Raw genomic sequence first — 14,810 nt, 5'->3', positions numbered from 1 at the left:
TTTTATGAACCTCCACCACTTCTGTAACTCCAAACCCCACGAAATCAAACGCTGCTCCGGAGGCTGGAGATCCACCCTGGAGAGCTCACAGCCATGGTTATCCATCACTCTCTCTCAGTGATGCAACACTTGATGAGTAGGTCAAGCAGCCGAAGGTCTGTTAAGGAGCAGAGTTGTCCATCACCTATTTGTCCACCATTCTGGCAATGCCTACACAAAGCAGAAAAAAACAAACACAATTTGGGTAGACCAAACCTCAGGTGACCTCATGTGGTGATTTTTCTCGTTAAATCCAGCAAACAAGCAAGGGTTGTAGATGATGCCTTGGTTCTCATGTTGGTCTTCTCCACTTCTTATTACAGTGATAAAGACCAATTATACAGGGAAAAGCTTTCCAGCGCACATCTTTCGGGTCCTTTCTACTGCACAGGGCTCTGCGACCTCTTGGTGATTAAGTATGCGTTGTCTTCGTTACACGATTTTAATTAGAAAAGTGTCATCATTTTCCATGACCCTTCTTGAGCTTGGATCAATACATTTAATTGGTCCCCATTGGCTTACCGAGGATAGATTTTGCGAACCACTGAGGTTAAGAGAAGCTCATATAGTTGGGGACCGGGCAGTATGGAAGACGTATGACATTCATACTGTTTGTGGGAGGCTTTGTGGTATTCTAAACCTAAAATATGAAGGACAAGTTCTTGTTTGTTCTAATTCTAGATGCAAATTCTGAGCTTGGCTAGCATTAATAGTTTGCAAATTGTAAAAACGTATTCTAACAGTGGAATTTTTAAAAAGTCATAAAAACATCTTGATGGTTTCATAGCAGAAATTGGCAAATCGCCCATGGTTACCATCAATGACCATCATCAGTGTTGCCTTCACCATGGTTGTGCAATTCCACGCGGTTTCCAAAGTCCACCTAGGGTATCTAAGAACGCATCTTGATTTCTTTTTAGACGGCATGAAGATATCCATCTGTATAGATCAAAAAGTTACACACCATGACTTAAAGACTCTGCAGCCCATTTTACTAAATGTTTTATGAGCCAGGCATTTAATTCTATGCTTTATGTACTTTATCGAAGACTTATGACATGTTTACTCATTCCCAACCCTCAAAAATAACCGCGGAACTTCAGTAGCAAGACGGAAGAACTGACTGGAATAAAACCTGGACCTTTAATGAACAGGAGAGGTCGATGATGTGACTCGGGTGCCCCATTAGGATTAATTACTCTGTAATTCCACCTCGCCTTGGAGGAACGTAAGCGTTTCCGTTGGCTCTTTCAGCCCATGGCAGGCGACATGGATTTTCTGTCTTGCTTAAACAAGGTAGACCCGAGAGCCTCTTGACATTGTGGTGTCAAGCTCCGAGCTTCATAAACTCATTAGTGAACCTGGCCTTCCGGTACAGTAGATCCACGTCGCCACAGCGTTTATCTCGTCTCCTGGCCAAAAACCTCCCCTACTGGCATTTCAGGCTGGCTTTTTGATTTGCACTCCTTTGTTTTAGGACTAGATGACTGATGCCGCCGAAGCTGTGGGTGGCACAGAACTTGTTTAGCTTCATCCCCGGCACGGTCGTCATAGAAAAAGGCACAGTGGGTTCTCCGGATACGCTTCTTCTTTCTTTGAGCCTTTTTGTCTGTAAAGGACAAGGATTTAAAAATACACCACGGCGGCTCCCACCGCGGCAGACTCGCACCTGAAAGCTTTCAGATACACAGATCTTTAAAGCCACCAAACAACTAAAGAAAATGTGTGTTCCCAAAAAGTTCTTTCTCAATGTAAATAACAATTATATTAGGAATATGCGGTGTTCTGGGGTGAATGCCGACACATGCAAAAGAACTGTCAGAGCCCAAGCGCTCCCTGGTGGCAATTAAAGGGGAGATGGACTTATATATATATATATATATATATATATATATATATTTATTTATTATATGCGATATATGATTTTATATATATATATCTATATCTATATATATATATATATCTATATATATCTATATATATATATATATATATATATAGCTGCAAATGAAATATCATTATCGGCATTGTCATATCCCGCACTGTAACATTGAATAATGATATTTAAAGGATGACGACTCCAATCATATGAATGAAAAGCACCTTTCTATTCGTTGTGTTCCGGATATATTCTTGTTTGGAAGGCCGGGGGTAACGGACGTACAGTCAATGCTATAGCTGCACCTGTTAAATATCTCAAATAGCTTAAAATGCCCAAAAGCCTTCAAAGAAAGAAGTCTTTCATCACGGAAAACGTTGCTTCATTCATAAATTTTCCACGGAACGCTTGATTGTTACTCGACACAAAAGCAGGCGTCCGATAGGTTGTTGCCGTGGAGAGTGAAAAAGCTTCTAGAACGTTTGTCTGTTGTATTTATGGGATTAAAACCTTCACAGGAAAGAATAAAACCACATATACGATAAAGTTTAACTCGCTACAAAGGATCTGAGTAAAATATTTAATAATAATAATAATAATAATAATAAATTCTTATTTATACAATGATGTTTATTGCACATATTTCACTGTTTGTATACTATAAATAAATAGAGTATATATTAAGGATATAGAACATAGAAACACCCTAATGGGTTTTGGGGTAGAAAGGACAGATCAATTTCGGTCCAGAAAATCTGGGGCTGGATTAATACAGATCCCAGACTCTATAGAATGTTTTATTTCCTATGCATTTTTTTTTAATAAAAGCCCCAAAATCTGTGATTCACATCGTAACCCACAAAAAAAGGACAGCCAATGTATAGTAAGAGGCAGCAACTGAAAGGGGGGGGGGTGTAGAGATCGCACGATACAGACGGCTGATCAGACCTGTTCGGCCCCCGTCTAGTCACCCCGTTTTAATTGCTGTAAAGAATCAGACCTTAATCAGTCGTTGGTCTCGTCTTAGATTTAGGAGCCGTATCCCTAAATCCCGTTTAATACCCTCATTGTATTCCCGTTTAATACCCTCATTGTATTCTGCCGGGAGGCTGTTACACTTATCTACCACATTCTCATTAAAGTAAATATGCCATATTGCCCCCAGCCTCACGCTCTAGATCAGGGGTCTCCAAGTTGTGGCCCTCCAGCTGTTGAAGGACTACATCACCCATATCGCTCAGAGGCTGGCAGAGGATTATGGGAGATGTAGCCCACCAACAGCAGGAGGGCTGCAGTTTCAGACCCCCTGATCTAGATAACGGCACTAATCAGTCATTATTCAGCGTGTTCTCCATCCATCCATCCATCCATAGAGCTGCGGCCCCCTCCCGGAGCCCTGTTATTGTCTCATTTAACGCACAACATGCTCATTCGTGGTTTCTTATTGAACCGAAGAATAAATTAAACCCGAATTGCCCGTCTATCTCAGACAAACCCGACGTGACTGAGCGCTATGGACAGAGGAACGGTAGGGAGGGAATCCGCCTACCAGTCAGGCTGGCAATGATGGATTAACCACTTACCCACATTAACCCTTCGTGCAGATGGGTCAAAAATGTCACCAACCAAGAAAAAAAAAACTTTCCATTCTGCTCATTGGTAGGTCGTACTCTGTAGAACTTTATACAGCCACAGTCCAGGCTTCTGGGTAACAGCAGGCGTAATGATGCAAAGTATTTCATTTTGTCATTTATGGGGACTTGTCAGAATCAATTACCTCCACACCCTGTAACTTTCTCCCGGAGAACGAAGCTTCTTTAATTACCTTTAGCGCGGAACACGGGATAATTAACAGGACGTCCCTTCCCGGGGAATGCAATATTGCCGGTAATGTATTAACCCTCTGTGCAGGTTACCAGAAATTGGCTGAAACCCCCTCTTTTGTGTGACCGGTGCTTAGAAACATAGAATCTGACAGCAGATAAGACCCATTCAACCCGTCCAGTCGCCGGCTTTTCCCAATGGGGACCCAAACCTTCATCAGTCCTTGATTTTGTCTTAGATAGCCCATGTGTGTTTAAATTCTCCCTCTACCTCTCCTGATGGGAGGCTGTTACATGTATTTACCACCCTCTTGGTGGTAAACCACATCTCAATCAGGCCATCCATGACATTTTGATACACCGCATTACATATCGATTGATGTATATGGCGCCGCCATATTCCGCGGTGCAGGTGGGTGTTACAGAGTCGTGAACGTAGCCTACGTTCCAACACCTGTTTCATAATTCATTACTTGTGGGAACGTAGTAAGGTGGCTCTGTCCGCATGAATCAGTCACCCGTTTAGCTGCGTTTGGGGCAAGGTCGGCAGCACCGGGTGAGACGCCCCATGTCCTGGTGTACCATGCTTGGAGAGATGTCTTCTTCAGACTGCCGCCCTCCCTATCTCCTGTGACCTGCGCACCACTAACCCAAAGCATCTTCCACTTGTGTTCCAGCAAAGTTCTAAAGAGAATTTCGTGTGGGGGTATGAGACCAGATTCCACCCTTCCTTCGGCCAGAGAGGCAAAGCTCCTGGGGAGCCTGAGACACCCGTTCATCGTCCGGTTCCTCGGTAGCTTCTTGGAGAAGGATGACTTTTGTATAATCACAGAATACTGCGAGGTAAGACACCCAGGGTTTCATCTTGCCCAAGGATGGCCATCACTGATCACTTTATGATAAAATCCCGCAGAACTATATTACCGTATGCCGTATCTGCTGGGAGACTGTTCCTCTTATCTACCACCCTCTCAGTAAATGAAAACTTCCTGACATTACATGTAAGCCCCGGGCCCTGTAGTCATAGACTATGACCTCCATCAGCCTGCAGATACCGAAGAACGTCTTGGTAACCCGTCATCAATTATGGCAAAGTGAACGACCACAAGGCCTTTTTTTTTTATTTGGTTAGAACTTTCTGACGAGCGGCTCAGTTATTAATGCCTGGAGACCTTTTCATCACTCCCGGTACCACCACATATAATATCCCATAAATAAAATTCAGCAGAAGGGTCTTTTTTTTCCCCATTTAAAAAGCTGAGTATATTGTCTATTAGGGGGTCCTGTCATTTTACTTTAATGTTCTGCAGCGGGCTGCCTGCGGTGAAACGAGGAAACGCTGCCGAGTGCTTTATTGCTTCTGAGTTATAACGGGGCGGAAAAATTCCCTCCTGTATTGCAGTCGGTCCACGCTCAACGTCTTGCTCCTTATAACAGGGTGGAGATCTTCAGTGTCTTATTAAGGAGCAGAGGAATTCGAGCAGACCTTTCCCCGAGGCGCATGTCGTGGAATGGTTTATCCAGCTTCTTCTTGGGGTCAACTATCTCCACGAAAGGTGAGACGGACCTTAATCAGTCGCTGGTCTCGTCTTGCATTCAGGAGCCGTATGTCTATCCCATGCATGTTTAAATTACCTTACTGTGTTAACCACTACCACCTCTACTGTGAGACTGTTCCGCTTACCTACCACCCTCTCAGTAAACACACTTCTTACTTATTTACTTACTTATTACTTAAAAAAGTAGATAAAAAGATTAAGAAATGTTCATAGCTATCATTGCTATCGTCTCAGCGATCGTTTTCCTTTCTCCTGCTTTTCAGGCTGGTCTTGCACAGAGATTTGAAGACCAAAAATGTTTTTCTAAAGGACGGTGCGGTGAAGATCGGTAAGCGGCCTTTCCACGATTTCACATTTTATTCGTATTGGAGAAATGATTGCAGGAGCGCACGTAAGAACCGGCTGCCGTTAGGAAGCACCGCATGCATTTCATTCGGAAATGCCGGCACCCAGAATCCGGCTTAAAATTAAAAGGGATGGTAAAACCTTATCACAAGTGTTCTAAACGGAGGCATACGTCGTTAATATGTTTAATGACATCATATTACGCTGACAGTGATCCAGCATCAGTAGCGCTACAATGCCTGTGAGGTCCAAACCTGTTCCCATTTCTTTTGTACCATCGCTGGCGCCGGGTAGTTGTGGGAGCGAAGGGTATCATTTATTTTTTAATAGTTGTAAGTTACTCCCGACGCTGTCCTTTTGGGATTTAATGACTTGGTACACTGGCTTTGTTGAAGTTTCAGAAGTATGACATAAGACAAAAGTATGACGTCATACAAAGCGAGCCCTCAATTATTTAACGTCCCGGCAAAAAGGCCCCTTTTATGGAAAACATTTCCTAGCAAGAGATGTCCTGGCTCTGCTCTCCCATGTGCTAGGATGGGGGTCTTACTGGCTGTTACTGGTCTCACAGGGGATTTCGGCGTCTCCCGCGTCCTGGCACTGCCGTTCGACATGGCGACCTCATTCACCGGAACTCCTCATTATATGAGCCCCGAAACCTTCTCAAGTAGCGGGTACAATTCAAAGTCTGATATCTGGTAAGTGCCAAATGATGTCCCGTCGTACGTTAAGATGCCAAGGCCACAAGGGGTTAAAAGAATAATGCATAGCTTTCCTGATACAAGAGCCTTTCAATGGTACGGGAGAAATAAAGGAAATTCATTATTAAACAGAATTTCCCTTTTCCTGGGGATTTTTACAAGTTTACGCTCTAGGGGGATAATACTAATCCATCGCAGCCCTACGGCATACATTTTTAAGAAGCCTCCTTAAAAGGGGGGCAACGTCTGTCATTGTTAAAGGTAAATCATCGGCCTGGTTAAAAGGAGGCAAAAAAATGTCGCAACACAAATCCCTAAATCCCTAGATTTTTGGTTTTTCTTTTTCTACCAATGATCCCTTACACATCAGATGAAACCCGGCTACATTGTAACCACACAACCGATCGCACTGATCGCTTGTCCTTAATTACTGCCGGCAGCTTTTGCTTGTACTGCTGCCAGCGATCTCGTCTCTTCTCTCTTTCTATCTCCCTCTCTCCTCTTTAGATCTTAAACATCAAATTAAAAGATATATCGCAGACGCGGAAATTGTTCTGAAATGAAATCCATACATGAGTCATGGCAGACATCGTGCGGCAGGCTGTGGTGGGGCCTGCGCATATAATAATAATAATAATATAATAATAATAGGCCACACGCCGGGGTATATGATGGGGAACATCTCCTTGCGTTGGACCATCGGACAAACTTAAAGGCCATTCCATATTCTCTACTGAAACAATGACCGTTATACTTGACGTATCTCGTCAATGACACAGATTGGAAATGTAAGCCCATCTGAGCTTTAAATATACTATTAGGAATATATTAATTTGTCCATTTGGGGTTATTTTCTAGTAAATAGGGTAAGTGGTTCTGCAGCCATTTAAAATTAGAATTTACTGAGTATTGTCGGAATGTGGAAAGTTATAAGTAAACTATGATAAAAGATTTCAAGGCTCTGGATTAAATCATGAGGAAGACCCCCTTTTAATCCCTGGGGTGGTCTTTCTGTAAATGTGAAACATCAGCTTAGTCGGGGATAGCAGGAAAGAAACGCGTAGGGCGCTGGGTTAATGCGCATGCCTTAGGGATAGAATAAGTGAGACACAGGATTTGGACTTTCTACTTAATGCGCAAGATCCTTAATCCATCGGGTTTAAATGGGGTCAAATCAAGGATACTTCACAGTAGTCACCTTGCACACAAATCTTTGCTCCGGGCAACCCATAGTCAGAAAACCAATGGTTTCAACAGCTGCGCTAATAAACTCTGATCTGTGTTTGTAGTGTACATGCGCCGTTGGAAGGGTAATGGCTCTAGCACTGGGCTGGCTACTTTAGGTAAACTGGCAGGTTTTCTGTGTAATGCCAAAAAGACGCATTCACCACCAGAACCCCCAGACCCACAAACTGGTCTGATGCACCAGTAGACACTGGCAGCCCACCTGTACACAGGCACACAAACTAGGACACACCGGACAATGCGATACAACGTGGCAAGTCAGGATGGCACGAGCCGGCTCAGTCACCGATCCAGCACAGAAAATACACAACCGACCAAATGTTCTACGACACAGTAGAACACGCTTACCACTTGTTCCATTAACACCAAGCCAATGTCATAACCAACCAAATACACAACGATAAGCTGCAGAACCACAAGCCCATCACACTGTGACCTGCCAACCCAACACGCACTGGCCATCCTTAAACCGTCATCATCATCATCATCGAAAAAACACTCCTCTTTTCATGAGCTTGAACAGCCTGTGATAATATGGAGCACATCTCTGTAGACTTACAACACAAAACACTATTATTTATAAGAGAATACTCTATGAAGACCAGCGACACAGCACAGACACACAATCAGACACACAGCCGTGCGTACAAGCCACCGCCTTCCAATCTGATTGTTATTTGCACCGAGAGCCAGAGTCTCTCTCGGGATATTTTACGCTTCAGCAAAACCATCTGTGGGTTTCCAGGAATGGTCCATTGAGTGTCTGAGATCCGTGCGCAGCCGAGTCTGAAATAGCCGCGCGATCCGCTCAGCAGCTGATACAAGCATTATTCATTTTGTGGGCATTCACCATGCGCATGGACACATCTAGAGGTGGAGGAGTGTGTCCTGCCGTCTGTCCTGCTTAACACGCTAGATTGCAGCTGATCACTCAACCTCATTATTTCCTCATGGACCAAAAATATAGAGAGAGAGAGAGGAATTTGGGCTAGGGGTCTAATCATTTCAGCCGTGTTATTTAGACACAAAGCGTGCCATGTCCATTCTTGCACTGGCAGAACAGTTTTTTGTAATTCAATCAATTGATGGCCATAAGTCTTTGCGTCATAAAGTATGAATCCCACCCATTTAACGTCTGTGACACACCTGCGTACATTGGCCGTTAGCCGTAAAAAGGGATTCCGGAGCAATGTTTGGAAAGCGGTCCCAATCGGCTGACTATTCCGTTGGTTGCTACAGCGATAAGACCACTTTTCAAACTTTGCACCAGCGTAACTCCAGTCGAGTTCATGGCTCGATGTAACCTTCACTGTCTCGCTGCAGTCATCACCCCTAAAGAGCGCTTCAGATGTCGAGGCTGTCACTCGCGTGTCTCGCCTACCAAGAACAAAAGTACAAGCGAGGACATTAGGTCTGTGTTTTGCCAAACGCGTTTTGGTGGTTAGAAGCCGAATAGTGAAACAAAATCACTCTCTATCCGCCACAGTTTGATGCTTTCATTATTCTCGCCTTGAAGACCCTGCTGTCTATTTCGTTTTAATTGGAGAGGCAGATGCTGTGATTATTTTTATTATATTTTTTGCAAATCCCCCAGCAGCTGATCCAGCGCTCCGCATCATCTCCCACTTCAGAGGATCGTCATTGTGTTTACTTGTTCCAGGTTTCTATGATGTGTTAAGCTGGGGATGAGTCACAAACCTCATGCTTTCTTTCCCTCTCGTCACCCACTCCTGCGTTTTCTCTCTTTAAATGCGTTCGAATGGAGGAGAAGCTATCGGATGGGATTGGAACAAAACCAGATGAGAAATCTGGCAGCCACCAACATCCAAAAAGCACAGATGAGCGATTCTCGTCTTTGCGGGATCTAAATCGTGGCAGCAGCAGCTTCCCCCTACTCTATCTAGGAAACATTGCTTTGTGCAGCCTGTTTACGCTCTTCTTTCCTCTTCACCCTCCAAATCCTCAACATCCTTTCAAATGTGTTCCAGATAATTTATTACAGGCTTACACCAGATCTCAGCCCATGCGTTCTGTGATGTCCATATTGAAGATCCCTAAAAGTGAAGCAACTGAGCACAAATCTGGCCAACACTCTGGACATATCCCCCATGTGAACCATCTTTGGTGTTCTCCTCCAGTTACAACTATGCTGGACCCTAATGCCCACAGACAGTTCTGGCAGTGTCCCAATCCACCCAACCTGGACACTAACCTCTTTCAAGTTTTGCCCAAGTAAGACCTGGGTTACCACTTTTTTTTGTGCCCTTGGATGGCTCTACCTCTTCTTTCTAGTACATACATGCATACGTTCCACTAGCTGCCAACTCGTTCCACATTTCCAAGGCTCACCTATCCCACTTTACCCCTGCAGGACTCTTGTCACCCAATCTTGATCCAACCATATGATTCTCCGACCTCTTCTTCCTATTCCCCCATGCATCACATGAAGCCTACTCCCTATAAGTCTACACGCTTTACAGTAATGTGCTTTTTATACTCAGCTCACAGGGCCGTGCATACTTCATCATCTGGATCAGTGCAAGCAGGGATATCTTGGGAAGGTTGATCTCAACGGGCTTTTATATCTTCTTCAGTCACATACAGGGCCGGATTGATTTAGGGGCTGATAGAGCTGCAGCTCCAGGCCCCTACCTTAAAATAGGCCCAGTCAGGACCGAACTGACTGGGCCTATGCGGCCTCTACGGCCGCATTAACGCAGGGCATAAGGGGCACCTGCCCCTTAAGCCCGCCGCAACTGCGACCGGGTCCGCCACTCTAAGGGGCCGGGAAACCCCTACCAGTTTTTGCTAACTTTATTTAACATGGAGGATGTTAAATAAAGTTAAAATAAAAAAACCCCGATGTTTTAATGTAAGCCCTGTGCGGCCGCAGACCCCTAAGGCCGGCCCTGGTGGGGGCTTCCCGGCCCCTTAGAGTGGCGGACCCGGTCGCAGATGCGGCGGGCTAAAGAGGCAGGTGCGTTAATGCGGCCGTAGAGGCCGCATAGGCCCAGTCCTGCCGCGAGCCCGGCCGCAGTTGCTGCTTGCTCAGGCAACAAGGTAAGTAGGGTGAGGGTGGGGGGTGCAGTGAGAAGGGGCAGAGGGGGGTTAGATAGTGAGAAATTGGGAGAGGGGATAGATAGTGAGAGGGGATAGATAGTGAAAAGGGGGAACATAGTGAGAAGGGGCAGATAAGATGGGGAGAGGGGGTAGTGTGAATGCGTATGAGAATGAATGAATGAATAAATGTGTGGATGAATTGTGTGACTGCGTATGAGAATTAATGAATTCATGTGTGGATGAATTGCTTGAATGATTTGTGAGACTGCATTAATGAATGTGTTAATGATTTGTGTGAATGCGTAAATGCAAAGAGGGTACATGAAGGGTGGGCTTTAACAATAAATAAATAAAAATGAGCTGCTCGGGCTTAAATGCCCGGGCCTATTTTTTGTCCCACTCCGGGCCTGGTCACATATGTAACACACTGCCAGCTCTTCCCACCCAGCAAGGTTCTTTAATATACCGTATTTTTCGCTCCATAAGACGCAGTTTTTTTCCTCCCAAAGTAGGATGAAAAATCAGCCGCGTCTTATGGAGCGAAGATGCAGGCAGGGAGGGGGGGGGGGCAACGATATACCGTATTGGCTCGAATATAGGCCGCACTTTTTTCCCCCACTTTAAGACTTTAAAGTGGGGGTGCGGCCTATATTCGGGGTCTAGCGCCCGACGCCCGGGACATGCAGTCCCGGGCGCCGGGCAGGCAGCGGGGTTAGGATACAGATCCCCCGCAGCGGTGCAGGGGACCTGCATCCTACTCCCCGATACGCTCAGACAGCCTCCCCTGCCAGCACTTCCCACGGTGGGGGGTGCCGGCACGGGAGGTTGTCTAAGCGCATCGTGCGGATGCGTTTTACCTCTGCACCCCCCGCGGACTTACCGGAGCAGACTCCCGGGTGTCTTGCGGGGTCGGCGGGGGACGTCTACGCAATACAACTTCCGGTGCCGGATGTGCCGCACCGGAAGTTGTATTGCGTAGATGTCCCCCGCCGGCCCCGCAAGACACCCGGGAGTCTGCTCCGGTAAGTTGGGGAGGGGGGGGCAGAGGGGGACAGTGGCAGCGTATCTCGGGGAGGGAGGACAGTGGCAGCGTATCTCGGGGAGGGAGGACAGTGGCAGCATATCTCGGGGAGGGAGGACAGTGGCAGCATATCTCGGGGAGGGAGGACAGTGGCAGCATATCTCGGGGAGGGAGGACAGTGGCAGCGTATCTCGGGGAGGGAGGACAGTGGCAGCATATCTCGGGGAGGGAGGACAGTGGCAGCGTATCTCGGGGAGGGAGGACAGTGGCAGCGTATCTCGGGGAGGGAGGACAGTGGCAGCGTATCTCGGGGAGGGAGGACAGTGGTAGCATATCTCGGGGGGCGGGGGGGCAGAGTGGCAGTATGTTTTTTGGTGCTTTTTTAAAGAAAAAAACTTTTTCTTTAAAAAAGCACCAAACTTTTAGGGTGCGGCCTATATACGGGGGCGGCCTATATCCGAGCCAATACGGTACTCACCAAAAGTGTCCCGGACAGTCTCTGTCTCGCTTCGCCGTCCAGGGGAGGTCTTCATCTGGAGACCGCCGCCTCTGTCGCCGCCTCTCCTCTTCTCTGGTCCGTTGCGACGGCTAAGGGCGGACTGGATGGAGAGGACGGGGGGATTTGACGCAAGCGCCGTGTCACGTATGGCGCCGGCGCATGCGCAGTACGGCGCTTGTAGTCCAACTACACTTCCCATCATGTCTGACCAGCTTTTTTCTGTGCAGGTATGACGGGAGGATGATGTCCTTTTTTTATAGCCCATTTTTTAGCTCAAAATATTTTTTCCTTTTTTTTCTCCTCTAAAATCTAGGTGCGTCTTATCAGCAGGTGCGTCTTATAGAGCGAAAAATACGGTACTTCCCCGATGCCACCCTCTGTGTGGTGACTGCCTGTAGCAGAAACCCCCGTCGAGAGAGATCAGTCTATGTGAAGTGCATTAATCCTCCCCATTCTGGAACACAGACATGTTTGAAGTAATCCTATAAGTTATGGTTTTCACCGAGTAGGTTTTTAGAAGCAGGCCGGTACGAATTGTAAGTGTACCGGTAACCCTACCCATACTGGAAAAGCATGAAATCCCTTTCCCTCTCCGACAGCGGTTTCCATATTCCCTTAAGACCCACTGGTGATCATATACAGGAGTGAATAGAACAGAGCGTGACAAACACAGAAGGATGAGTAAGAGACGGAATTACTTCTTGTGTCGGTAGCTGATGAGCACGGAAGACAACATGAAATTCACATTCTCGTGCCGAGTTACTCGCCTCTGGATACAGAAGCTGGAACGATCGTCTTGCTGTGAAATACATTGTATTTGACTCAAACATTCTTTGATTTATAACCCAAAGACAGCATCACATCATGGAGCACATTTAAACACTTAATGAGCTGATCTTCACTGATCGACCTGCATTCAAAGCATTTGACTCGGTCGCAGGGTATAGCTTTACAGCGTATTCTATAGCCGCTCGGTGACTTATTAAGCTGGGAGGTGTGCTTTCATACAGTCATTTGCATGATATTGAGCGGAAGAGGTTAACAAAATCAAACTGTCTGCATCCAAAGTGTCTCTCTCTCTCTCTGTTCAAGCTGCGCCTTTCTGTTGACATCTGTATTCTGCGTGCCGATGACACCTGCCTGTCACAAAACTTCCATTCTTTGCAGAGCTGTTCCCACCAGCCAAAAGTTTAGACAATTTTTTCGCTATCGTTCTTTTTTCGGCAATAGGCAACAAGAGATTAACGATCAATTATTCCCACGGCAGAATCGGAATTATAAAACCGGCACTATGTTTAAAGACCTTATTTTGCAGTACTTATATTATAAATATCTATATTTGTATAAGTCTATGTAATGAGTGCTGTACGTATTGTCTAGCGCGTGGTGAAGAACTGTAAGAGAACAACTAAAAGGACTGCAAAACCAAATAAACCTTAAAATTAGCCGGTATGTGAGTCAACAGCCATAAATCCAGGGAAGAAAACGAAACATAATTGTTTATAGTAAATTATTGGCAACATTGAAAAATGCTAAGTTATGCATTTGGGAATAAAAACAGTCATGTTGTTCATACATTTAAGGAAAGCTTATCTAAAGCTGGAGAGACTTGGCAGTTGCAACAAAAATATTCTTTTCTTAATTGTCACTAGAGACACGTTAACAAGCACATTCAGACTAGAGTTTAGAAATATAAGCAAGAGAATGAGTAAAATAAGTGGGCTAAATTCTAAAACAGAATGTGTGTATTGTTTACACTGGTGAGGGAGCCTTGGGTTATGTGAGGGTCTCTTTTTCGGCAGAGAAGGACATGGCTTTGGCTCATGCCTCACCCATTCAAGGCCATCACCGTCTAAAAGCCCAAGACCTACAGCCAGTGATACATTTGTTGCTAATCCAAGATATTAGCTCAGAAGAGTAAAGCATTAACCTACAGCAGAGGGACGGTGATACATTAACCTTTCTGCCCATGGATGCGGAAACAGCTGTGTGGTTCTACTTCTAAGCCGATGTAGATCTTTTCCACATCATTCACCTGGTAGGGGGTTCTTGGAATCTGGAGCAGCTGGTGCCGCTGTTGGGACATCATATGGACATGGACAGTGTAGCTCTGGGATTCATTATCTATATGCACACTCGTTTTGTTTGTTTGTTCTTTAATTTGAAAGCGAGAAGAGAGAAAGGGAGAAGCTAACCTTCCTTACAATAGAGGATTCCAACTTTCTCTACTTAAACGAAAGCAGAATATTGGACCTCTTTCCCTCCCCAAGTTAAAAGATATGTTTGGCAGGAACTCTTAGCCCAAAAAGCCAAAGTATGGGAAGGGTTGAGTTACAATATAAAATGTCATTAATTGTCTGTTATGAGAAACCATGCCTGCGCTTACAGTAAAAGGCTATAAACTTCACCCAATGGATTGATGGTAAGCAAGCGGCGTCGGTAATAAATGCTACCAAGCAGCAATAAACTTGCTTTGCTCTCTATGGTCCACAGATACTCCACTGTCTTCAGGAAACATCTCTATTATGATCCCAACATAGTTCTCCATTAATGCTCACGAAGTAAGCTTTACATGGAGAGGACGGGATGTGTTTTACGGACATCATCTCTCATGACTTTCAGCAGTCAGTCCTGTAAAA

The 14,810-nt window shown here is 45.5% G+C and overlaps 1 protein-coding gene across 1 annotated transcript in view; it reads left to right on the top strand.

The window, feature by feature from the left end:
• Positions 1 to 14,810, top strand: part of LOC149299159 (serine/threonine-protein kinase Nek11-like) — a 48,414-nt gene that overhangs the window by 16,162 nt on the left and 17,442 nt on the right. The window contains exons 2-5 of the mRNA XM_089486630.1: positions 4,419 to 4,584; positions 5,179 to 5,297; positions 5,564 to 5,628; positions 6,217 to 6,343. Coding sequence (XP_089342756.1) covers positions 4,419 to 4,584; positions 5,179 to 5,297; positions 5,564 to 5,628; positions 6,217 to 6,343 — 477 coding nt within the window. The remainder of the gene's footprint in view (positions 1 to 4,418; positions 4,585 to 5,178; positions 5,298 to 5,563; positions 5,629 to 6,216; positions 6,344 to 14,810) is intronic.

The sequence above is a fragment of the Sceloporus occidentalis genome, unplaced genomic scaffold (assembly GCF_023333645.1).
Source record: "Sceloporus occidentalis isolate IW3139 unplaced genomic scaffold, rSceOcc1.0.p SCAF_29, whole genome shotgun sequence".
NCBI lineage: Eukaryota > Metazoa > Chordata > Lepidosauria > Squamata > Phrynosomatidae > Sceloporus > Sceloporus occidentalis.
Note: the sequence above shows the minus strand (reverse complement) of the source record. Positions and strands in the feature narration are given on the sequence as shown.